Below are 26,725 nucleotides of genomic sequence, written 5' to 3' on the forward strand. Positions count from 1 at the left end.
ATGTGGTGGTTATGTAAAAAGGCAAAATCATTTTGGGCACAGATAGGTAGGAAGATGCAAAAAATTCTAAAGATAAATATTCAGTCAAAACCAGAATTTTTTTTATTGGGTTTTATGGATAAACAAATAGAAAAGAAATATGGAAGAATAATATTATATATGATTACGGCAGCAAGATTATTATATGCACAAAAGTGGAAAATGGAATCAACACCAACAATGGAAGAATGGCTATTGAAATTAATGGACTTAGTAGAAATGGATAAATTGACATGTTTACTTAGAGAAAAATCGACGGATACATTTCTTAAGGAATGGAAGCCTCTCTTGGACTTTTTGTTGAAAGATCAAAATATAATGATGATACTGGGATTTGACGATTAATTAAGACAGCCTATGGAGAAAAGGGATTCTGTATGTATATATTAAGGGACAGGTTTGATGTATATTATATACTTATAGCTGATCTGTGACAAATCGGAAGTCAACTATTTTATTTTCATTTTTTGTTGTTGTATTGTTATGTTTTTTTGACTTTGTTTTGTTTGTCTTTGGAAAAATTTGAATAAAAATTATATATACGAGAGAGAGAAACAGGCATCCTGCCTTAGAGATCCTGCTGAGCCTCGCTCTGGCTTTTTGAGATGTCACGTGAGAGCTCGAAATATGTGTGAACTGAAATAAAACATTATCACCATGTTCATCCCAAAACTCAACGGTTAGCATGGTTATCTGGGAACAAAGCAGACCTGCCCTTCCTGGCGCAACCTGTCCTCATGCCAACTGTCTGTTCGCTGTTCTCCAGGCACAAAAGGCATGCTCACTCTCCCCTCCCCACTGCCCCAGGCTGACATGTTTTTCTTTTGTTGCTCAGTCCTTGAACTTCCATGCAAATGGCAGTATGAGTTGGTCATAATTGCACTCTTTCATTCGAGTGGGAGGGTGTCATTGTGCATTTCTCCAAAGAGCTCAGGGGGGAAACCTAGTTAGGGGGTGTGACAGGCAAGTAAACACCCACCTACAAATTCCCCAGGGGCACCCTGACATAACCTGTGGACTGCCAACATAATCAAGCAGGGGAGAAGCAGATCGCTGAGGCAATCTTCGCCATTCTACACAAGGCAAGCAGCCTCATACGAAGGATAAAGGGAGGCAGAAACACTGGGAGATGTCTCAGATCACTGGGCCATCCAGCTCAGTATTGTCTACACCAACTGGCAGTGGCTTGTCAGGCTTTCGGACAGCAGCCTCTCCCAGTTCTACCTGGCGATGCCAGAGATGTATGCAATGCAGATGCTCTACCACAGAGCTATGGCCTGACCCCTGTGAAGTGAAGAGGCACGGCACCTGACTGGCTGAAGGGCTCCGTATAGGGTTGCCAGGTTCAGGGCCTGAGACTGATCTTGTATCTTTAGGAGAAGAGGAAGTCAGCCACGTGCAGGTGTTTTTGCAACACTGTAATGAGAAAAACCACAAGGTGGAATTCTCCCTTCCCCCTGCCCAACCTTTAAAGATACAGAAGACCTCTTGGTTGCCAGGCCAGGCCTCCAAGAGGTCTTTTGTATCTTTAAAAGTTGTGCAGGGGGGAGAATTCCACCCTGTGGTTTTTCCCATTACAGTGTTGCAAGAACACTTGCCCTTGGCTGAATCTTCTCTTCTCTTAAAGATACAGAATCAGTCTCAGGCCCTGAACCTGGCAACCCTAGCTCCGTATGTGGTCAGACACTCTCTCTCCCCTGTCCAGATAACATCACACCTGGGGGATGAGCTCTCCCTTGCTACTCAGGCAAAGCTTTTAATTTCACAGCCAGATGCTTTGCAAGCATTTCCTGCCTATATTTCCCCCCTGTAGCCAGCAGATGGCGTAACTAGCTGTCCAAAGGCCAATTTCCGTAACAGGCTGGCAGCTCATCACTTGGTATACAGTGCTCATCTCTGGCTCAGGGCCAGCCTGACTGTTTCCAAGGCAAGCTGTCAGATCCAGAAACCTTTCATTTTGGTAGTTAAGTGAGGAGGTGAAACCAGTTCTGCACATGCTCAGAGGCACCCTCACTTTCGTTACTCTTTATTAGGGAAGTGGTTCTCAAACCTTTTTTTCCCATGGACCACTTGCTAGTGGTCTTGATAGACCACTGAATACATTTTTTTCTGCCTGTGGTAGCAATTGTAATATGCTGTGCTAGATGCTGTATAATTTTTAGTTGTATTTTGATTGCTTCTTTTCATTCTTATATTGTATTTTTATTGTATTACAATTTGCATTCCACAGAATTCAAATTGTAATACAATTAAATGCAATAAAAAGAAGCAGTCAATATACAATTAAAAATCAATATGAATATTTGATGTGGACATGCTGCAGACCACCTGGATGAAGCTCATGACCCACTGGTGGTCTATGGACCACAGTTTGGGAACGTCACACCATGAAAAAACTCTTGGCTGGTTAGGCTGCAAAAACAGGGCCCCTGCACCTTTAATAGCTGTGCCGTTCCTGAATTCTCTATTAAAGGCGCAGGAGCCTTGCCTTCTCTTGCATTGGTTCACCCTACAGCCGATTTATGCAATTTTATATATTTGTAATGAGTATAAAATAATAGTTCTGGAGGAGCAGAGGGAAGAATGCTTTCTTGCTTTTCTAGGTGATGCACAAGTGTGTTATATGCAGGACACCCTCTCACTGTAGTGCCCATTTTGCATTTGGGATGGATATTTGTTTGCCAATGTTGACTGTTTTAACACTAGTAACCAGGGCATTGCCCCACCAAGCCCAGTCTGCCCTCAGCCAGCCCCACCAGCCTACCTCCTTACTTAGCAGTAAGTACTGTCAGCCTTCCCCTCCATAGTCTCAGGGTTGCCCTTGTAGAAGTCAGCAGGGAGGAGGATGGGGACAAAGCCGGAATTAGTTGGCTCCGCCTCTCATTGGCTCTAGCAAAACCAGCCTCCATGACTTCTGCCCTACCAGTCCCAATGGACAACCAGCTTTCCCTGCTAATAAGAATGAAGACGATGTAGTTTATCCACCTGCATAAGCCACACTCGATACTTTCATAAGAAAACCAAGGGAAAGATAATAAACAGAAGAGGCATTGCTCCCCTGTGTGGCAGACAAGGAGGGGGGGGCACCTCTTCTAAGACAGAGTTTGCTGATTTGATTGATTGATTGATTGATTTTTATTTATGGTCACAGTCCAAACTGATTTGCTGATTTGATATTTGATTGTACTGCTGAGGGTCCTTGTCTTACCGTCTTGTCTGTTGGAAAGACGCTCTGCAAGCGTTTGTTCAGAATATGTCAGGGGTGGGGAACTTCTAGTCCGCAGGCCAGACTTGGCCCATCAGGGCTTCGCATATGGCCAATTCCTCCCAACAAAGGGATAGATAAATCTGTCCATTTTTGGTTCCCTCGCTATAGTCTCGTTTGGTGTCTCATTATTCCAATCTTAAATTCAGTTGTCCATATTTCTGCAGCAATTTGCTATTTTTTTAAAAAAAAAAAATCCTTGGGAAAATTCTTCAGCGTTTTAGTACACATTTCTCCTAATCGGCACAGTTTTGTACGCAGTTTTGACAAATACACATTTTTGCAAGCAATTCCTCCTCATGTAATGCATTTTGGATGTTATATTCACTAATACATGCGTTTCGACGCACACTTTACCCCAATACGTGCATTTTTGTACACATCGCTTGGCTGGAGAATTACATGACAAAATTCAGAAAAGTGCACACCTCGAAGGATGGTTGTGCTTCTGTTCACATTTTGTTTTGGCAAGTGCAAATTTGGTAAGTTCCTCTTTACATGTAAGCTGAACTGAATTTCTCCCCCATCCCTAGCCACAGCCGACATTAGATGTGACATCAGATGTAGAGACACGGCTGCCAATGAATGGTCAGGAGCCTTAAGTGTGCTCCCATTCAAACACTGGCAAGGAAAAGCAGGCTTCAGCTTTACCACCCATGAGCTGATAGGTGCTAGCGCTGAAGCCTGCTGGATCAAGTTCCCCGCGGAGATTTCCGCCTTGCAGCCAATGTCCACAGAAAGCATTTTTTGTTCAGGTTTGCAAAATGACTTTGGGACTTCAAAGCTTCTCATCACCTGGCGTCATTCCCAGAGTGGTTCAACAGTCAATCCCTCTTCCCTAGGGTTGCCAGGTTCAGGGCCTGAGACTGATCCTGTATCTTTAGGAGAAGAGAAAGTCAGCCAAGTGCAGGTGTTCTTACAACTCTGTAATGGGAAAAACCCCAAGGTGAAATTCTCCCTTCCCTCTGCACAACTTTTAAAGATACAAAAGACCTCTTGGAGGCTGGGCCTGGCAACCAAGAGGTCTTCTGTATCTTTAAAAGTTGTGCAGGGGGGAGGGAGAATTTCACGTTGTGTTTTTTCCTATTACAAGGTTGCAACAACACCTGCACTTGGCTGACTTTCTTTTCTCCTAAAAATACGGGATCAGGATCAGGGATTGAACCTGGCAACCCTACTCTTCCCAGGTAACTCTGGGAATTGTAGCACTGTGAGGGAAGCACCCTTCTCAAACTGCAGCTCCCAGGATTCTTGGGAGTAGAGCCATGACTGTTCAAAGTGGTATGATACTTCTTTAAATGTTTAGTGCAGATGGGGCTTCAGACAGGGGTCTTTCCCAGGCCAACCTGAGATGGCAAGGACTAAACTTGGGAGTAGAGATGGGGGAGAAATTCAGTTCAGTTCGCATTTAAAGCCAAATCCATCAAATTCGCACTTTCTGAAACAATATGACAACCGAACCACAGCCTTCCTTCCAAATTTGGTCTTATCCAAATTTTGCAATGCAGGTCTCCAGCCAATATTTACAAAAATGTATGCATTAGGAGAAAGTGTGCATAAAAATATGAAGATATTAGTGAAGATAACATACAAAAATGCATTCTATTAAAAGAAACTGCATGCAATAATGCGTCCATTAGTCAAAACTATATAAAAATGTATTATTAGGAGAGTTGGGAGAAATTCGCACTAAAATGTTTAAGAATTTTCTTGAAGATTTTTTTTTAATTGTAAATTGCTACAGAAATGTAGAGAAAGGAAGAGAAGAGAAATTGACAGGACTTTCCATCCCTACTTGGGAGCTTCTGCATGCTTTTCATGGGCTCTACCACTGAGTTTACAGCCCATTCCAGAATAGCCTGGGAGGGAATCATTCTTGAAAACCTTGTTTCCCTAACTCCAGTGGCTTTGCAGCAAAAGCTGTAGCTTGGCTTCAGACAAACCACTGTGCAGGCAGAAAGAGGATTTCCGTTTGCTAACGGTTTCCTGCCTGTTTTTCATGAAGAGATGACCCAGGGAATGGGGAGGGGAGCAGGGGCTGACTCCACAGCTGGGGGATTTCTCTCTCTTGAGTTTCAGGAAAGGGGCCAAGGAGGTTCAGATCTCAGGAGGCCAGTTCCATCAGAGTGCTGCTCGTAGGAATTTTGCTGTCTTTCGCCTGCATTGCACAGAACAACATCATGCAAAAAAAATAAATAATAATTCCAGCATCTGTGCTCATTCACAGAGAATAGGTAGGAGCTTCATGATGCCTCATCATGCTCTGAAGGCTTGCATTACAGCGGGACAACCACTAGTACTAGGGATGAGGGAGAAATTCAATTCAGTTCAAATTTAAAGCTGAATCTATCAAATTCACACTTGTGGAAACAATATGAGAACCAAAAACACAGCCGTTCTTCAAGATTTGGACTCATCCAAATTTTGCAATGCAGTTCGCCAACCACACCATGTTTACGGAAGTGCATCTGTTAGGAGAAAGTATGCATAAAAAGAAATATCCTGGAGAAAATAACACAACAATGCATTGAAACAAGGGGAAATGGCTTACAAAATGTGTTTATTTGGAAACATTCACACTAAAAGGCTGAAGAACGTAAATTCGCAAATTGCTGCAGGAATGTGGGCAGCTGAATTTAAGACTGGAAAAATGAGAAACGTAGAGAACCAAAACTGGCAGATCCTCCCATTCCTAACTAGCATGCACCCCTTCCCAAACTGTTGCTTCTAGGCAAATAATGCCCCTGGCACTGCCCCCTGCCCCAAGGAAGGGCCACAGCTCTACATTTCCACAAGATCCATCCCAAGATGTTTCCTGTGCAGTTCAAGGAGGGTGTGGCGACTTGGGGAGGGGGTTCCCTTCCAAGCCAGATACTTTTTTTAAAAAAGCACGTGGGGCTCCACGGACAGCCTAATACATATTGATGCCTGGAGGTGGAAAATCTCTAATTCCTGCCCAGTTTCACAATGCTCGCCCAATCCTCCCCCAAAACTGGTGGTGCATGCCAGTCCATAGACCAGCCTTTCCCAACTGGTGGGCCACCAGATGTTGTTGGACCACAATTCCCATCTTTCCTGACCACTGGCAATGCTGGCTGAGGCTGATGGGAGTTGTGGTCCAACAACACCTGGTGGCCCACTAGTTGGGAAAGGCTGCCATAGACCATGTGCCACCATGTGGCAAAATGCCCTTTCAAAGCTGCTGCTGTGTCACTTTGGCACACCAAATGTTAGTTTCATAACCAAATTGCATCCTGTGGAACATACTGCATGTCAAGCCACGGACACAAGGTCACTTGTAAGAGCAGTTTTGTTGTGTTTTTAGAAATAAAACGAGGTACATGACAATTTGCCACTCTTTAATGAAGCCCCAAATCAGTTGCTAGAGGCAGCCACCACACCCTACCTCATAGTAGGGCTGGCCCTAGTCATCACTGAACAAGTAGGATACCATCTCTTCATTTATTGCATTTCACGCACTTATATGCCACCTTTTGATACACTGCATTTCCTGGAATTCTGTCATACTGAAAGAAGATGCTTATCAGATTGCACTGCGCTTCTGTGACTCATATACTCATACACCAACAGTTGTAGCAAAATTAGGCGATAGAGGCCTGAGATGGCAGAGTGGACTGTACCACTTCAGGATGCAAGCAAGGATCACATTTTTAAAATGCTCCTCTGCGTAAAAAAACCCAAACAACCAAAAACCTCCTTGCAAGTAGAAAAGTAGGACAGCAGGGAGCTAGAATCTCTTTGATATGATTTACTTTTTAAAAAATAAACCACATTGGAGGGAGAATTGCTCTTTCTCTCTCTGACACGGGGAAACATGAAAAAATGGCATTTTCCAACTGCAGCCTGTAGCGCCACCTCTACTGTATGTATAGACTAAGCCATCTTCTGTGAACAACTTCAGGATACAAGTTGCTCCATCCAGAGTCAAGACAAATTGTAACAGGTTCAGAGGAAGGCAATGAAGATGGCCAAGGACATGGAAAACAAATCCTGTGAAGGAACTGGGTATGTTTAGCCTGGAGAAGAGATGACAGAGGGGGACATGACAGCACTCCTCAAATACCTCAAGGGCTGTCACATACAAAAGGGCAAACATTCATTCTCTGATTCCCCAGAGGGCAAGACTAGATCTAATGGGCTGAAGTCATAGGAAAGCAGATTTCAGCAGAACACTAGGAGAAACTCCTTGACAGTAAGAGCAGTTAAGACAGTGGAACTAATTACCCAGAGGAGCGCCTAGGCTTTGCCTCATTGGAGGTCTGCTGGGGATGCTCTTATTCTGGATTTCGTGCATTGAGCAGGGGTTGGGCTGGATGGCCATCAAGACCCCTGCTAGCTCTAGGATTCTACGAAGGCATCTGAGAGATGCCATAGGACCCTGTCCTACTCTAGCACTTTCATGCCTGGGATATCCACACATTCTTGCCCAGAAACCAGAAGGAAGCAAAATACCCTGACAGGTTCAGAGGCGGAGGAACTTTCTCTAAGGTTGCTAGCCTCTTTCCAGAAGGGCTCTTTGTGCCTTCAATAGATGCAAGACCAATTCAGCAGGTGGAGCTCCCTTCCACCTATCCAACACACTGACTGATTTCTCCTTGTTCAAGGGATAGGAGCCTTGCCAGAAAAAAAGAAACAGCCAGTAATCCCCAGTATAGGCACACCCCAGAACTCTGACATGAAAACATTTTGGTTTAAGCGCTGTGTTGGGAGCAGCAGAAGAGGGGCGTCTTATTGTTATTGCTGTTGCTGTTATCATTATTAACCAGGTCCTGCCTGTGGGCTTCCCATAAGCATCTGGTTGGCCACTGTGAGAACAGGATGCTTTTCTTATGTTCTTATTCAAATAGGAGTTGAGGGTTGCCACCTTTTATTCTGTCAGGGTTCCAGTGCATTGGAAGCAATTTAGCTGGGGTAGCTTTATCCAGAGATGCAAAGAAGCAGCACCCGCTTAATTTCTGCCTGCCACACAACTGTCAAAAGGCATCAAGAAGACCTACTAGGCAACCTAAGACAGCAGGTGACCAAGCACGGATTTCCTCAGGGCTTCGAGGGAAATTGATCACGTGGCCGCAAACCTGAAGATGGGCAAATATTGTCCTAATCTTCAAAAATGAGACTCTATTCAAAAATGAGACTCTAGGGAAGACTCAACGGTCCGCCTTCAGTCCCAGGGAAGACACTAGAAGAGATTATAAATTGGGTTGTGATCTCCCCAATGTCTCTTAATAGCACCCAGACATACAGTATCATCCACTCTCTCCAGTTCCAGATGCCTTTGTCTCCATTGCAGGAAGGTCTTGGGTGGGGGTTACCTGCCCCCACACTGAAAGGCTACTGGAACAACGACGTTTTCACCAACTTGCAGTCCAGAAGGAAATGTTCTGCCTCCTGCGCCCACTTGCTGTTGGAATTTAGGTTGCCATGGCAACCTGACATAATGGAAGACTCCCCCCCCTTTAAATAATTTGACTTGTTGTCATGCCAACAGAGGGAGGGATGTGGAAGCAGATGCTCCACAGAATACTCCAGTCCCCCTATGCTGGAGGGTCGAAAAGGAGCCCAAGCCTCACTTTCTGCAAACACAGGCCGAATCTGAACACCGGGATGGATGTTCAGAGATGCCGATGTACTCGGATCATTTAAAGCCTGCAGGATTAAAAATAGCGATTAACAGTGGGAGGTCTGCATTTCTGTATTGCTACTGCTCCAACTTTGGCAACATGCACACAATTTTCATCTGTGGCATTCGAGTCCAGCAGCAGCCTTCTTGCAAGAAAGCCTCCAAAGCCCGTACACCAATAATGAGAAACGTGTGACCCTTCAGATGTTGTTGGACTGCAACTCCCATCAGCCCCAGCTAGCATGGCCAAAGGTCAGGGATGGTGGGAGTTGTAGCCCAGTAATATCTGGAGGGCCATTCCCATCCCTGCACTCTCTGAATCCCTGGCAGCAGGGGTTTTCAGTGTGGCACAGTATGGTGCTTCTCAGAAACTGATCAGGGATTCCTCTAGAAAACAGCATCACAAATGGCAAACAAGCCTCCCCAGAGCACTGCTTGCCACACCGTTGCCAACATTCTCTTGAAATATGCAGCAAAGACCATAGCTCAGTGGTAGAGTGCATGCTTTGGACATGCTTTGCATGCAGACGGTCCCACTTTCAATTTCCGGAACCTACAGTTTACAAAGGATGAGGCAGAAGGGCAGGGAAGATTCCTGTCTTGAAACCCTGGAGAGCCACTGCCAGCCAGAGTAGACGATACTGTGCTAGATGGATAAAGTGCAAGCGAAAAAACTTGTTGAGCTTATTGCTTGACTCAAACAGCTGTTTTCTGGGTAATCAATGAAAGGCCAAGTATCCCCTGGCATGCTCCTTGCTTATGCTAACAGACGCCACCTGGAGGTTTGCACAGTGTCTCCCGGAGCACCTTGCAACAGATGAACTGTGCCTTGGCAAACAACTATACGAAATCTGTCAACTCAAGATGGATATTCCTGTTCCTGCTAGAAGAAGAGAACATTACTGTATCCATGGATACAGTATGTCTTGTCCACGCCAGGTGCTAGGAATCTCAAAATAGCAAAATAAAGGCAATGGAGTTCAATCTAGGAGGGCACTTGGCAGCGGGGGGGGGGATTGCCTACAAGGCTAAATGCATGAAAGCAGCTTCAGATTGTTGGATAGGCACACATACACATACACACACTAACTTCCTCCTAGCAAAACTTCTCCAACTGCTACGTGACAGGCAGAAATCCAACATAGGACACTTCCTCCATCACTGCATCTACATTCTGGGGGGAAATCTCCCCCTAATACTTCCCATGAGAAGATAAAAAGGACCCTGCTGGATCAAGCCAAAGGCCCAGCTTGCCCACCACTCTCTTGTCACAGTGGCCAACCAGATGCCCACTGGAAGCCCACCAGCTGAATGTGAGCACAGCAGGGCTCTCCCCACCTGAGATTCCCAGCAGCTGGCAATAAAAGGCATGTGCAGGCAGACAGCATTGGAGGCAATATGTCTCTAAATACCAATTGCTGACATTCACAAGTGTGGAAGAGTGCTGCGGTGTTCACGTCCTGCTTGTGGGATTCCCAGAGGCATTTGGTTGGCTACTGTGAGAATAGGACTCTGATGGAGGAAGTCCTTTGGTCTGATTCAGGGGATCTCTTCTTATGTTCCTACTGAATATCTGTCCCTCATGCTGCTGTCTAAAGCCCCACCTTCACTATACATTTAAAGCAATATCATGCAGCTTTAAAGAGCCATAGCTTCCTCCAAAGAATCCTGAAAATTGTAGTTTGTGAAGAAGGGCGCTGAGAATTGTTAAGAAATGGAAACTGACTGCCTTCAAGTCGATTCCAACTTATGGAGACCCTATGAATAGGGTTTTCATGGTAAGCGGTATTCAGAGGGGGTTTACCATTGCCTCTGAAGAGCTGAGAGGCAGTGACTGGCCCAAGGTCACCTAGTGAGCGTCACGGCTGTGTGGGGATTCAAACTCTGGTCTCCCAGGTCATAGTCCAACATACTAACTACTACGCCACACTGGCTCCCAATTCCTTTCATAGAGCTATAATTCTCAGAGTGGTTTCACAGGAAATCTATCTTCCCAGGGAACTCTGGGAATTGTAGCTCTCAACGCCCTTAAGAAACTACACTTCCCAGGATTCTTTGGGGGAAGCCATGACTGTTTAAAGTGGTATGCTTTAAATGTATATGGCTGATGATGAGTCCGAAAAGAAGTCCTGCAGGGAAGAAGAAAAAAGTAGGAACAACCCTATTAGGCAGGGCTAGCCCAAGACATTGTGCTGCTTGAGGTGAAGGGCAAGATGGAGCCCACCTCATTACATGCACAAAAGCCAACCAGACTGGCAGTTGAATCCTGCTTCAATGCTGCCATCAGAACATCCTCTGTAGCCCCCGAGGGCAACAGGCTAACTTAGGAGCTGCAGAGTAGGCCGTGTGCCACACACGGCTTTGTCCACTCTCCACTCTTCAACATTTGCTGCCTGAGACAGCTGCCTCATTCTGCCTCATGGTAGAGCCGGCCCTGCCGCTGGGGTTTGTCCACAGAGGTACATAACAAACAAGTCCTATAACCAGATTTCCCTCCCGGTCCCCAGTAGAAATGGTATCATATTCAGTTTTTAGATGCTACACCAGTTTTTGAGGAGTAGCCGAGGTAAAAAAATAAGGGTTTTTATTTCTATGTCATCAGGAGCTTTGGGTTGAAAACGCTGGGTGCTAACGCAAAAGAGAGGAAGGCTGACTCATTGCATCCTCTCAGTTCTCAAAGTGTCTATGGTCTAGATATACCAGGGGTGGGGAGCCTTCTTGGTCCTGCAGGCCAGATTTTTATCTCCCCACCCCTAGGAGCCAACTTTGACATGTGGGCAGGATCGCCCACTTGTCAATCATCTGATGTCAGCTGATGTGTGGGGAGTTCGATCCCGCTTTCTGCAGGATCGGCTGTGTGAGCACAGCTAATCCAGCTGCATCTCTACCTGCCCCACAACTGATGTCAAGTGTAGGAAAGGTGGGTGTGGTTTGGGGAAACGGCCTGCAGGCTAACTGTGACTTATGAGCAGGAGGTTCCCCTCCCAGAAGATAGATCATGGGTGGGCAACCTTTTTGAAGTTGAGGGCTGCATTTCCCCGGAGGAAGGTTTTGAGGTCTGCATACTGATGATGCAGTAGGTGGAGCCAAAGGCAAAAGAGGACACAGGACACCTCTTCCCCCCTCTCATTCGCACACACAAGCATGCATCTCATCCATCCTCTCTCTCTCACACACATAGGCACTCCATTAATCTATTACTCATTCAACCTCTCGTCTCTCAACTAATGGACAATTAGGAGGCCAAAAGCTCAATCCACCCTGCCCAGCAGCTTTCCACTTGGCCCCTAGCAAAGCCTCTGGCCCCAAGGAACTGAGACATTTTCTTTCTGTATGTATGGGATGGATAGTTCACATCCCTGTTTCATAACTCCAATCTAAACAAGAACAATGCTTTGAATTGATGGAAGACTGAAGGGCCAGAAACACTGTTTTCTGCCCATTGAAGCACTCCCACCTGATCGGAGACACAGCCAAAGGGCTCTTTAACCGCCTCCTTCTCAGTTCCAACAACAGATGCTTTGGCAGAACTTCTTTTTCATTACTCTGAGACGCTGCCAAAGGGTCTGCTGAAACTTTTTCCTCTGTGCACTGCACCAGAGTCTCTATCAGAGTAGCAGCTGTGATGCATCAAGGGAAGAAGGTTGCCCAGAGCATCTTCTGGTAGGCAGTCAAAGAGCCCTTTGGCTGGATCTCTGCTCACGTGGAAACAAGCAAATATTTCTGAGCCTTCAACTGTTACTCAATTCAAGGAATAGCCCCTATTTAAAAAAAAGAGTAGGTATCAGGCAGGCAACTACAACTCTGAGCTCAGGGGTTCCTAAACTGTGGTCCATGGATTACCAGAGGTCCACAAGCTTCTTTCAGGTGGTCCCTGGTGTGTCTATAAAAATACAATTAAAAATCATACAGTATCTAGCACAGCACATTACAATTGCTCCAACACAGAGAAAAATCACTGAGTTGTCCATTAAGACTCAGCAATTTTCAAGTGGAAAAAAAGTTTGGGAACTGCTGACTTACATTGACCCTTACATTGTGCTTTTGGAAACACAGGATGCAGCCATGCACCTGTCACTTTGATAGTTACACCTCTGCATTATTGCTGTTCTGTTGCTGGGCGTGTTCTGATCACAGTAACAACAAGGCATTAGGATTTGCCTCTTGCATGCATTGTAAGAAGCTCAGCACCAGCTATTGATCAGCTGATGTGGGATTTTAAAAAATGGCCTCCAGGAATAAGCCAGCCCCTTTAATCATTCTACTTCTCAGCTCACACGGTTGATTGTACCAGAAGACAAAAAGCAGGAATTCTCCCCCTGTGGTCCCAAATTTCAGCTAGCTGCTGTAAGCAGTGGAGAAGCAACGGGAGAGAAGGAGGCAGGAAGGAAAGGACACAAAGGGCAGAATAAAAACGGAAAGCCCATTTGAACAAGTCAAGAATGGGGAAATTGTGAACTTCCGAATGCTGTTGGACTCCAGGTCCCATCAGTTTCAGCCTGCATGGCCAATGGTCAGGGATGATGGGAGTTGTAGCCCAGCAACATCTAGGAGGACACAGGCTCCCCGTCCCTGGCATAAGTGATGCTTAAATTGCTGGCCCGTGGAGTCTTGGGTCTACATTTCCCAACAGCCCCTGCTCTAGACTGTACCTCTGACCTAAGGTGGAGGGCTGTGGGGCTGTAAAAAGGAGAGAAAGCAGAGAGAGAGAGCGTGCAAAAAAGGGATGCAGGTTGGGAGGAGGTCTGTGAAGGCTGGCAAAGTGCCAGTGGGGACTCAGGTGGAGAAGAACCATGCTAGCAGCTTAGATAGAAAGGTAGCCATGTTGCTAGTCAAAGTGACTCTGTGGGAAAGATTCTGGCGGGGAAAGCCTCCCATAGAAGGGAGTAGAAAAAGAGGAAGGCCAAACAAGAGATGGATTGATTCCCTAAAGGAAGCCACAGACCTGAATTTACAAGATCTGAACAGGGTGGTTCATGACAGATGCTCTTGGAGGTCATTGATTCATAGGGTCGCCATAAGTCGTAGTCGACTTGGAGGCACATAACAACACAGTGCTAAAGCTGTGCAGGCCTACCTTCGAACTGATAAAACACCGAAGCCTGGGCTGTTGCACTTTTCATAGGATCACAGAACTGTAGAGTTGGAAGGGGCCTATAAGGCCATACAGTCCAACCCCCTGCTCAATGCAGGAATCCATCTTAAAGCATACCCAACAGAGGGCTGTCCAGCTGCCTCTTGAAGGCCTCCAGTGCTGGAGAGCCCACCACTTCCCTAGGTAACTAGTTCCATTGGTACCACTCTAACAGTTACAAAGTTTTTCCTGATGCTCACCCAAAATCTGGTTTCCTGTAACTTGATCCCATTATTTATTTATTATTTTATTTATTTTATTTTATTTATATACCGCCCTAAGCCCGAAGGCTCTCTGGGCGGTGTACAAAAAGATAAAAAACAAGCAATATATAAATACAATAAATACAATAAATCAAGAAAACAAAACAAACAAACAATAAAAGAACCAAACAGCATCCAAAAATACAAATAATGATGAAAATACCATTAAAACACACTTTAAAATGCCTGGGAGTATAAAAAGGTTTTCACCTGGCGCCGAAAAGATAGTAGCGTCGGCGCCAGGCGCACCTCATCGGAGAGCCTGTTCCACAGTTCAGGGGCCACCACAGAAAAGGCCCTGGTTCTAGTCACCACCCTCCGAGCTTCTCGATGGGATGGCACTCGGAGGAGGGCCTTAGATGTTGAGCGCAGTGTCCTGCACTCTGGAACGATCGAGAAGAGATCCCAACCCTCCTCTGTGTGACAACCTTTCAAGTACTTGAAGAGTGCTATCATATCACCCCTTAGTCTTCTCTTCTCAAGGCTAAACATGTCCAGCTCTTTCAGTCTCTCCACATAGGGGTTTGTTTCTAATTCCCTGATCATCTTTGTTGCCCTCCTCTGAACCTGTTCCAGTTTGTCTGCATCCTTCTTGACGTGCGGAGACCAGAACTGGAATAGTGCTCAAGATGAGGCCTAACCAGTGCCGAATAGAGGGGAACCAATACTTCACACAATTTGGAAACTATATTTCTGTTAATGCAGCCTCAAATAGCATTTGCCTTTTTTGCAGCCACATCACACTGTTCGCTCATCTTCAGCTTGTGCTCAACAACAATCACAAGATCTTTCTCGCATGTAGTATTGCTGAGCTAAGTATCCCCATCTTAAAACTGTGCATTTGGTTTCTTATTCCTACGTGTAGAACTTTGCCCTCATCCCTGTTAAATTTCATTCTGTTGTTTTCAGCCCAATGTTCCAGCCTATTAAGATCCCTTTGAATTTTGTTTCTGTCTTCCACGGTATTAGCTATCCCTCCCAATTTTGTATCATCTGCAAATTCGATAAGCATTCCCTGTACCTCCTCATCCAAGTTATTAATAAAAATGTTGAAGAGCACTGAGCCCAGGATGGAGCCCTGCTGTACTGCACTCGTTACTTCCCCTCAGTATGAGAAGGAACCATTGATAAGCACTCTTTGAGTATGATTCTGTAGCCAACTGTGGATCTACCTAATAGTTGTTCCATCCAGCCCACATTTAGCTAGCTTGCTAATCAGAATATCATGGGGCACTTTGTCAAAAGCTTTGCTTAAGTCGAGATATATTATGTCCACAGCATTCCCACAGTCTACCAGGGAGGTTACCCAGTTCTTTTATACCACTCCCTAGACCAGCCCTCTCCAACCTAACTCCCATCAGCCCTAGCTAGGTACAATTTACATTCCTTGCTCCACCTACTTTTGCTTCTGGCTCCACACACCACTGGCAAGTGGCCCTCTGAGGGTTGCCCAGAAGGAAATGCGGCCCTCGGGCTGAAAACGATTCCCAACCCCTTGGTTAGAATAAACATTCCATTTTAAAATGACCCCGCTGCCTCTTTGTATTCTGCATGGGTGGCATTCACAAGCATGCCAGTCTAAAAGGTGTTCTCTAGTGAAAACAGCTGTGCACGTATACACTAGCAACTAGCAGCTAGTCTGAAGAGCCATCCTCTCCTCTTAGCACGCAGCTGCCCCGCAGTATCCAAAAGATTGTAGACCAAAACCTACTACAGCATTCCACACAACCCTATCAGGATGAAAACAATCCTTTTAAAGCCACTGCACTATGAGAGATATTGTGGTGAGAGTGCCTAAGGGTATATGGCAGCGGGGGGGGGGAGAGATGATTGCAAAATATCCAGAATCTAAATACAGGTAGTTTAACACAGCCTTGCCAACCTGGCACATGCTGGCTAGGGCTGATGGGAGTTGTAGTCCAAAACATCTGGAGGGCACCAGGTTGGTGAAGGCTGGACTGCCATATTTATTTCACTGTATTAATATTAATCATAACATTTCATGAAAAAAATAAATAGTCTAGTGCAGGGATGGAGAACGCATGGCCCTCCAGATGTTGTTGGTTCACTCTCATATTTCCATCTTAATCCAACTGCATTTCTGGAGGAACTCGCAATTAAAAGAAATCTTTTAATTAAGATTCTTCGGCATTTTAGTGCAAATTCCTCATAATAAACAATTTTTTTTATGCAGTTTTGACTAATGTACACATTTTTGTAAGCAATTTATCCTAATATAATGCATTTGTTTGTGTTATTGTCACCATTATGTTGATTTTGATGCGCGCTTTCCCCTATCATGTGCATTTTTGTAAGCATAACTCGACTGGAGAGCTGCACTACAAAATTTGAATCAGTGAAAATGTCAAAGGATGGCTGTGTTTTGGTTCTCATATTATTTTGGAAAGGGCAAATTTGATAGATTTGGCTTTAAATTCAAATTGAATCTAATTTCTCCCCCATCCCTATGTTGGACTACAATAATTCCTGACCACTGGCCACGCTGGCAGGGGCTGAAGGGAGCTGGAGTCCCAACAACTTCTGAAAGGCCACAGTTTCCCAATCCGTGGTCTAGGTGCTTGTCAATCATTCTAGCTGCTTGTCAATCATTCCAGTGCCTATACATTGGCCAGAATGCTGAAAAGATGACAGCTGGTCTCCTTTTCAGGGAGAAATTAGATAGGTGTCTGCTTGCATGCCTTTAGTTCTATCTCTCTCCACAAATGAAAGCTGCAAATTCAGTAAAGGAGCCCGAAGCTTCCCTGAAGTGGCCCAGTCCCAGAGCCCCCCCATTCCCGCTCAGTGCCTTACAGCCCCAACTAAGAAGCAGAATGCAGCATCCATTCTGAACACCCAACCAGTTTTGCTGGATAAAGGGGCAGGTGGGAGGATGTAGATTATATAAATGCCTGGATTTTCCCCACTGTGGGGCTAACAGCAGCTTACTGGGAGGTTGGGAAATAATGACAATAAGCAGCACAGGGGAAATGATTCACACACACACCACCCGCTACCACTGTGCCAATAAAATTTTAAGCCCCCTCCCCTTGCAGCTAGTTTTGGGAAATAAAGGTTCTGGCAGATCTCACAAATGAAGCCAGTTTTTAGCCCTCCAGAATGGTACCTGATGATGGGTTAGTCTTTCCATGCAGAAGGCTTTAGGTTCAGTCCCTAAGCATTTCCAGTTAAAAACGGACCAGGGAGCAGGTGACAGGAAAGACCCTCTGTCAGAGAACCTGGAGGGCTGCAGCCAGCCAGAGTGAACTGAGCTGGATGGTCAAATCAGTCTGATCTAGGCTAAGGCAGCTTCCTGTGTTCTCTCTGCTCCCAGCCACACAACAGACCTTGGTGCAGAAGGAGCCCAGATCTCTGCAGTTCTCTGTCCTCTGTCCTTCTAACCACCAGCAGGGTAAGGAGAGGGGAGTGGTCCCCAACCCCCTAGCTTACACATTTGTCAGCTGCAAGTGTCTTTCCGGAAGGTTCTTATCCGGAGCTGCAGCTGGTAGAAGGGAACCCCTCCCTCCAGCAAGACCATCATGAGCAAACCACAATGTTGCAAATATAGCTTATGAAATGGGAAGTGCAGGGAGGAAGGGGCGATTCTGAGATAAGGAAGGGGAGGTCTTTGGAAGGGTTAGCACTTTTTTTTTATAAAAGCATCTTCTTGTTATGTGCCTTCAAGTTGATCACAACTTATGGTGACCCTATGAATCAGCGACATCCAATAGCATCTGCCATGAACCACCCTGTTCAGATCTTGTAAATTCAGGTCTGTGGCTTCCTTTATAGAATCAATCCATCTCTTGTTTGGCCTTCCTCTTTTTCTACTCCCTTCTGTTTCTCCCAGCATTACTGTCTTTTCTAGTGAATCAAGTCTTCTCATTACGTGTGCAAAGTATGATAACCTCAGTTTCATTATTTTAGCTTCTAGTGATAGTTCTGGCTTAATTTGTTCTAACACCCAATTATTTGTCTTTTTCGCAGTCCACGGTATCCGCAAAGCTCTCCTCCAACACCACATTTCAAATAAGTTGATTTTTCTCTTATCTGCTTTTTAAACTGTCCAACTTTCACATCCATACATAGAGATCAGGAATACCATGATCTGAATGATCCTGACTTTAGCGTGCAGTGATACATCTTTGCATTTGAGGACCTTTCCTACTTCTCTCATAGCTGCTCTCCCCACCCCTAGCCTTCTTCTAATTTCTTGACTATTGTCTCCATTTTGGTTAATGACTGTGCCAAGGTATTGATAATCCTTGACAAGTTCAATGTCCTCGTTGTCAACTTTAAAGTTACATAAATCTTCTGTCATGCAGCTAAGCAGTCACAAAACAAGCAGAAAATCCCTGGGTGAAAGTTTTCTTGGCATGAAGGTGCAGAGATGGCAAATCTTTCACCTGTTCATTTCTGCCCATTACAAAACGGTTTAAAAAACATGAAACCTCTGCCCGTTAAGCAGAAGGGAGGAAACCCAGTCTACGTTATTTTAGCCAGATATGCACCTGTAACTGTCCACAGTAAACAAATCTGGCTAGGAAAGCACAGAGCTGCCTTGTTTTGGTGTGTTTATTTATTTAATTTAGTAGCTTTATAACCCCACTTTTTTCCATTGTGGAGTTCAAAGCAGTGTGTGTGTGAGCTTCCCTGCTGATCTCCCATTGTAGTATTGACCAGATCCAGGCCTACTTAGCTTCAGCAAGGATCAGGGGTCATCATCACATGCTCCAAAATAATGGTTCCCAAACATTTTCCCCCACTTGACCACTCGAAAATTGCTGGTGGTCTCGGGGGATCTCCCTTCATGATTTTTCCGCTTGTTGCAGCAATTGTAATACACCACGCTGTATGATTTTTAGTTGTGTCTTGATTGCTTTTCTTTCTTATATTGTAGATTTCAAATTGTAACACAATAGAATACAATATAAAAAATAAAAGAAGAAATCAAAATACAGTTAAAAATCGGTACGTTTGATTCAGACACACTATGGACCACAGTTTGAGAACCCCTGTTCCAAGTAATCCCTGCTTGCAGGCTTCCCCCAGGCACCTGGTTGGCCACTGTGAGAACAGGATGCTGGACTAGATGGGCCAACTGGCCTGATCCAGCAGGCTCTTCTTATGTTCTTAAGACCATGCTTGGGCCCTAGTGCCGTTAGGATAACTTGCTCCATTCAGCAAGGGTGGCACACACAGAGCACTGTCCTCTGGAAAGGACATCTCTCAGCTGGGGTAAGCATTGTGAAGCTTGGAAAGAGTCCCTCCCTGAAACCCTGGAAATCCCTTGCCAATGAAGTCTAGACAATACTGAGCTAGATGGACCAATGGTCTGACTCAGTACAAGGCAGTATCCTATGTTCTTATGCAGGCCAAGACCAAGGCCACCGTGGGCCTGCATAGGGGGTTGTCAGCAAGCAACACAGAGCAGAGGTAGCCACTGTGGTGCCCTCCAGATATTTTGGGCTACAACTGCCATCAGCCCCAGACAGCATATGCGGCCAACAGTCAAGGATGATGTGAGCTATACACTACAACACACGGAGGGCACCATATTGGGTACTCTTGGCCAAGAGGTCTGGGAGCAAAAGGTAAATTTTGCAAGCAGCTCATGGGTAGCCAATTTGCTTCTTAAACTGGCAATGAAATGTGTAAACTAGACATAGATCCAGCAAACCCCGCTGTCCCATATATCCCACATGAGATGCAAGATCAGAGGAGCTGCTTCCACCACCAATGGTCCACAAAGCCCAGGACTGTCCTCTCTGACTATCAGCAGGTCTGATACAGAGGCCTTCTCCAGCCCTGCAGCCCAAGACGTTTATCAGGGGTGCAAAGCAACAACCCTTCTTTGACCTTATATGTGCAGAGCATAGACTCTGTTATCAAATTGTTGTTGTTGTTATTAAATTCATGTATACCCTGGCTTTTCCCCAAAACTGGGGCTCAAGGTGGCTTACAAAAATTAAAACAAATACAAATAAAAACATACAAAAAGTTATTATTAAAATGTAATTAAACTATCTATAGAATTAAAACCATGTAAAACATATATTACTATTTATACAGATTGGTGTTGTGGACCTGCTCCCCCAAGTCCTGGAAAGTACCTTAGCTACACCCTTGGCACCAATTTGTAAATAACTGCATTCCATGGTAAAGACCAGCCTTTGCCTATCTGGTGCCCTCCACATGTTTTGGACCACAACTCCCATTTCTGGACCATCCACTCCCATTTATATCCAAACGCTTTCTTCCATGATGGAATTCAAGGTCAGGGCCAGCACCAGTGGGTGGCCAGGTTGGGCCCTGCCTGAGGGTCCCTGGGTCCCAAGGGGCCCCTAAAGGGCCCCTCCTTAGGGTGGGTGGGTAGTGCTCCTGCAGCAGCATTGGCTCCCGCCCCTGCCATGAATCACAGAGAGGGAGCTCCCAGACACCCCCTCCACTGCCACACAGGCCCCACCTACCTCTCCCTTGAAGTAAATGCTAGTTGTGCTACGGGTGCAAGCCTGCCATCAACCAAGATGGCGGCCGAGGTTTCCCTAAGGGCTTGATTCCCCTTCTGCCATCTTGGTTGATGGCAGGGATGGGCACGTGTAGCATGAATGTGTGCCATTAACCAAGATGGCAGTGGAGGCATCAATCCTTTAGGGAAGCCTCAGCCGCCATCTTGGTTGATGGTAGGCTTGCGCCGGCAGCACAACCAGCATTTGCATCAAAGGAAAGGTAGGCGGGGCCTGCGCGGCAGTAGGAGGGTGTCTGGGAGCTCCCTCTCTGAGATCCACGGCAGATGACAGAAGGTAGGTAGGTGAGGTGGGCGGGTGGGCGCCAGGGCAGGCTAGTGCCCAAGGGCCCCGGCCCTGTTCAAGGTGTTGTATGGAGGGTTCCTACTAGGCAGCATCCTTTCGAGTCACTGGCCAAACCTGGACCTGCCTTCAAGACCATGCCCTGAAAAGACCAACGAGCTTATACTGATTATTATAATTAACCAGAGGGGTAGCTGTTCGTAGCCTGTTGTAGCAAAAACACGGGGAGACAGATGGTGAAGAGGTCTCCAGTACCTGTTGCATTTGCCATTGTTTCCCAGTGCACTGGAAATGCTTGCCTTAGATAAAGGCAGAAGAGGAACCTTCTCAAGGAAAACAGGAGGGGTTGGATCATTGAGCTCCTGTTGAGGCCAGAGAAGGCTGGCCACGTACAGCTTTTGAGGCTCCTCATTGCCATAATGGTCTCAGGCTATGGTCTGAAGGCATATGAGGTCACCCACCAGCTTGCTGAAGCTAAGCAGGTCTGGGTCTGGTTAGTGCCTGGATGGGAGACCACTTGGGCACCACATGTATGCCACCTTGGGTTCCATGGAAAGAAAGGTGGGGTATAAATGCAACAAATATATATATAAATATTGTGGTTTGTTTAACCATAACATATATGGTTTGTTTATGTAATCAGCTGATCTGAGAGGACATATTCATCACGGGAAAATCTTGTGCCATCAGAACTATTATTTGTATTAATAGTTATGAACATTTTTTAACTTTTTCATATGCCAAAACCTATTATTTTTATTTATTTTGTTTTATTTATTGAATGTATATCCTGCCCTTCCTTCCAAAGGAGTCCAGGACAGCAAGATGTTTATCAGGGGATGCCAAGCAATAAAACTTCCTTGATCTTAGATATGCAAAGCGTGGACTTTGTTATCATTATCTAGTATATTAATATCTATATCGGTTAACAAACACCAGTATGAATGAATTTTACCTTCCCTTATTTGCTTAAATTTGCTGCTGTCAGCTGAGACACTGAGTCCCATTATGGTCCAAGTTGCATAAAAATAAGTTGCAAAACTTATCAAATGCCCCCAAAATTAACAAGTGTAAAAAAATTTGAGGTCCCCTCTGAGCTTGAGGCTCAAGCCAAATGACTCTCCAGCCACCCTGCCACTAATTGGCCTGGGATCAGGAATGCAGTGGTCTTGGGTCTTGGGGGGGGTCTTGGACTCCTTGTTTTTTAGCAGAAGGGTCCCTATGTCTCTAGCATCCTACGAACCAATCGGCATGAAAGGGGAATGTGTTAGCCACTGAGAAGAGTCTTCTAACATGACTCCTTGTCCTTTTCATCTGAATGGAGCCAATCAGAGTGAAAGTCAGCCTTTGAGAAGACTCTTCTCAGTAGCTAACACCCTCCTCTTTCATTCTTAATGGCTCCTAGGGATGTCTGTTGTTGTGGGAGAAGGCATTAAGAAGGATCTCATTCTCAACCACACAGCAAAAAAGGGGGCATGGCTGTGACTAACATGAAGGAACCCTGCACTTCTGAATTTGTCACTACTGTACTGCTCAGGAGTCCTCCTCTGTTCTCTGTTGCATAATTTATTTTTATTTTTATTTTATTTATTAAATTTATATACCGCCCGACTAGCAATAGCTAGCTAATAATAGGGAGCCGATTATGACCCACTTTCAATTTCTGGAGCCTTTTAACCTTCTTGGAAATTTTACCAGGTTAGGCCAACAGTCCATCTGGTTCAGCGGTGGAGAACCTTTTTTCAGCCCAAGGAAAACCTTCTGGGAAACCTTTCAGTGGCCGCATGCCAGCGCTGGGCAGGGCCAGAGGCAAAAAGCAGGCAGAGCAACAAATGCAAAGTTTACCTTGGTACAGTAAGCTAGTTTCTACACATGCTCACACCCTCCCTCTATCCTCCACCCAGGCAAGGAAGGAGCATTATCCAAGTTCAAGGCACATCCCAGCCAGGCGAAAACATTCAAGGAGGGTGCAAAGCAGAGCCAGTTAAGGTATGCGGGCTGGGGAGAGGAGTGTGTGGCTGGCCAGGGGTCTGCAAGGAGTTCCAAGGGCCAGCCAGAGAGGCCTGGGGGCTGCATTGTCATGAGTTTCCTCACCCCTGATCTAGCTCAACATCATCTGCACAGTCTGTGAGGAACCTTTGGCCCTCCCAGTGCTGCTAAACTACAGCTCCCATCATCCCTGGCCATTGGCCATGCTTACTGAGGCTGATGGGAGTTGTAGTTCAGCCATACCTGGAAGATCAAAGGTGCTCCACACCTGGTCTGCACCGGTTGGCAAGGGCTCTCCAGGATTTCAGACAAAGGCCTCTCCCGCCCTACCTGGAGATGCTGAGGACTGAGCAAAGCAGATGCTCTGCCACTGAGCTGCACCCCGTCTCCTGGCACTGCCTCCTTGCTCACTTGCCCTCTGGGAGTGAATGAGCAGCTGGAGGAACAAGGAGGAGCATTAACCTCCACAGGCCTCATCATCTCCCTCAAAGAGATTGCGTGGATTGGGCCCTGCAGGAAAGGCAAAAGACTACAGTCACATCGACGCCATGCATTTAAAGCACATGGCTTTCCCAAGGGCGCTGGGAATTCCCAGGATTCTTTGGGGGAAGCCATGCGCTTTAAATGCATGGTGTGGATGAGGCTTAGGCAGCTGTCAGCAACACCTGTCAGAAGAAAGTGGCCAGCTTCAGAGAGAGGGGGGCCACTGAAAACACCTTGGCCAAGGTCCCTCTCCAAAACCTCAGCTTTATTGGTTTAAAAGGAAAACGAAGTTCCGATACTCATAACTTGACAAAAGTACTGTGGGTGCCAGCACAACATGGCTTGCCTGGGCAACGAAAAAAGAGGTGTTGGTACCATCACAAAAGCCCTGCAAAACCTAGGCTTATGCCTGAAGCTCAAAGCATCTGAGAAAGAACAAAGTTTGACACTGGTGGGGAAGCTCACTAGGGGAAGGGTTGGAAGGCAGAAACAGCGAAAGGCAGGAACCACCACATCAGCAACACTCCCTGAACAAACTTTATGTAGCCTTCCCTCTCTTGCCTAATTCAGGCAGTCACAGAGTGAACTAAAATGGGGGGGAGGGGAAACAAAGACCACCATCCTTTCCTTCCAAAGAATAATTCCCTTCAGTGGGTCTGACCACAGATCTTTCCACAGAGGTATGGGGAGAAGCAGTGCACACACACACTGCAAGTCTGCTATCAGGAAGTGTGCGCTTTTATGTTTTGCACATATGTGCATTGCCCTCACACGTCTGCAGTCCGGTCCTGCAGGGTGTGGGAGAGGCGCCGTTCCATTCAAGCACGTCATGCACAGTTCCAGAGCTCAGCTGGGGCAGGCATCCAAAGAGCTTGTTAAAAGCCTGGCTGGGAGGCACAGAAGTTCCACCTGCTGGTTGCGGTGACCAGCCGCAGCTCTGACAGGGATGAGGCCAGCAGGAGGAAAAGGCCAAAAGGGAAGCTTTTATGGGAAACACAGAGGGATGGATCTGTGGCCAGGCACATAACCTGGAGGAGGGGAGCACAGCACTGTGTGCCAGCCTGCCTTGTGCCAGTCTGCCTCTGCAGAACAGACCTCCTGTCACACCCACAGAAGGGTGAAGCTGCTCTTAAACAGGGTTGCTAAGCAACCTCTCCTCCTGCCCTCAGGATCGCTGTTCAGCCAATGGCATCATGATCCTATTACATCACAAGCCTTCAACGTGGCATTAACGTGCATGTGCCTGGCTAAATTTTCTCGCAGCAAGGTGAAGCAGAATGCTATGCAGAATCAAGACTACTGCCCTGTAGAATTCCCGGGCTCCTACACATCTCTTTGCAAAACTAGGGGTGCTGTGTTAAATTTCCTTCTGTCCTAAAGCAAGCTGATCATCCCCATACAAGCCTGCCTCCTCCCCCCGCCTCCATTAATGAACCATTTCATTTTCAGCATTTTGAAGACTTCATCAGAAACTCTTGCTGTCGTTTGTTAAGGGTGTCAATTATTTTATTTATTTTATTACATTCCTGTCCCACTTTTCCTCCAAGGAGGTTAAGGTGGCATACAAACATGGTTCCCCTCCTTCCCATTTTGCCCTTGCAACAACCCTGTAAGGCAGGTTAGGCTGAGAGTTAGTGACTGGCTCGTGATCACCCTGTGAGCTTCCTGGCTGAGTGGGGATTTGAACTCTGGTCTCCCAGGTCATAGTCCAACACCCTAACCATTACCCCACACTGACTTGTCCCTCTATGAGGGGTAACCTACAGTTCTCAGGATTCTTTGGGGGAATAAATGTGCTTTAAATGTACAGCATGCCATGCTGACTGGAGCGGATGGGAGATGTAGTCCAAACACCAAGCAGAGGTCACCAGGTTGGTTAAGGCTGCCGTATAAATATAGCAAGCTCATTATCCAAGTACCAATTCTCTCTCTCTCTCTCTCTCTCTCTCTCTCTCTCTCTCTCTCTCTGTGTGTGTGTGTGTGTGTGTGTGTGTGTGTGAGAGAGAGAGAGAGAGAGAGAGAGAGAGAGAGAGATCCCCAACAGCTGGCCTCAGAATGCTGACTGACTGGTGGAAGGTGTGAGGGAATGGAAAACTGGGAAGGGGGAGAGGAATGAAATATCCTGGGAAAGGGCGTGCATCACTGGCTGGCATCCTCAACAAGCACACTCTACACTGAAACATTTTGTCGCAGGTCTGTTTGTAAGCTGTCTATTTGTAAAGATGCAGGTTGAGCAGGCATGTTGTGGGCTGCAGAAGCAAGTACACAGGGAAGCAGCACTAATTCCAAAGCAATATTTGTCACTCCCCCAAAGAGCTCCATCTAGCTGGAACCCTTTCATCAACCCTGGCAAACACAAACCGACTTCCTGCATCTGTTGCCCCCATTCCCCACTTTCACACTCTGATTGTTTAGGTTTGTTCTTTTTCCTGGTCAAGTGGCTGCAATTTTCATTCACGATAACCGGAAAGATAAAGCATCAGTCCACATGGAACCTACATCAAGAACTGTTTTGCACGGTGGAACAATATTTCTTCTGAAAGCTAACCTGCAATCTCCAGCCCTTTACCCAGTTAGCAGCATTTCCTTTCTGTCTAGGTTGCTAATGAAAAAGGAATTGTTTTCTCTTCTTCTTCTGCAAAACCAAAGCCTTTCATCTGCATGCTTGTAGGGATGAATACCAATGGAATCGCACTGATTTGTCCCTATTTTCCCATCACAATGCCTCCCGCACCTGTCCTACTGTTCCAGCATGCAGGCATCCGCCACGCAGTACTTGCAGCTATTCAGAGCTTTTTCCCCTTAGAAACCAAGCAAGCTGGAAGCTTGCTTTATACAGAGATGCCCTCCAAACTCCCATGACTTCAAGACCTCAAGAACACAGAGGGAAGAAAATAAAACCCTCCAGATGTCAGATGGCAAACTTAGGAAACAGCAAGGAATCTTTTAAAAGACCCAGCACTGCATTTTTCAGGTGGTAAGAAGAGCTTCCTTCAATGAATTGAGGACTGAGACAGGAAATGCACTAGGAAGGGTCATAGCCAAGGGTGTAAGTCATCCAGGGTTTCGGGGGTCTTAGACCCCTTACTTTTTTAGGAGCAGGGT

At 46.1% G+C, this 26,725-nt stretch overlaps 1 protein-coding gene across 6 annotated transcripts in view; it reads right to left on the reverse strand.

The window, feature by feature from the left end:
* Positions 1-26,725, reverse strand: part of NHSL2 (NHS like 2) — a 100,145-nt gene that overhangs the window by 34,414 nt on the left and 39,006 nt on the right. Inside the window, exon 1 of one of the 6 annotated variants that reach the window (XM_061598231.1) lies at positions 17,790-17,863. The exons of 4 other annotated variants lie outside the window; for them this stretch is intronic. In XM_061598231.1, the coding sequence (XP_061454215.1) occupies positions 17,790-17,793 (4 nt within the window). In that variant the 5' untranslated portion in view covers positions 17,794-17,863. Of the gene's footprint in view, positions 1-17,466; positions 17,653-17,789; positions 17,864-26,725 lie in introns of those variants that run through there. One more of the 6 variants, XM_061598234.1, reaches the window with a different exon arrangement.

Source organism: Rhineura floridana, chromosome 16 (assembly GCF_030035675.1).
Source record: "Rhineura floridana isolate rRhiFlo1 chromosome 16, rRhiFlo1.hap2, whole genome shotgun sequence".
NCBI classification, from domain to species: Eukaryota; Metazoa; Chordata; class Lepidosauria; order Squamata; family Rhineuridae; genus Rhineura; species Rhineura floridana.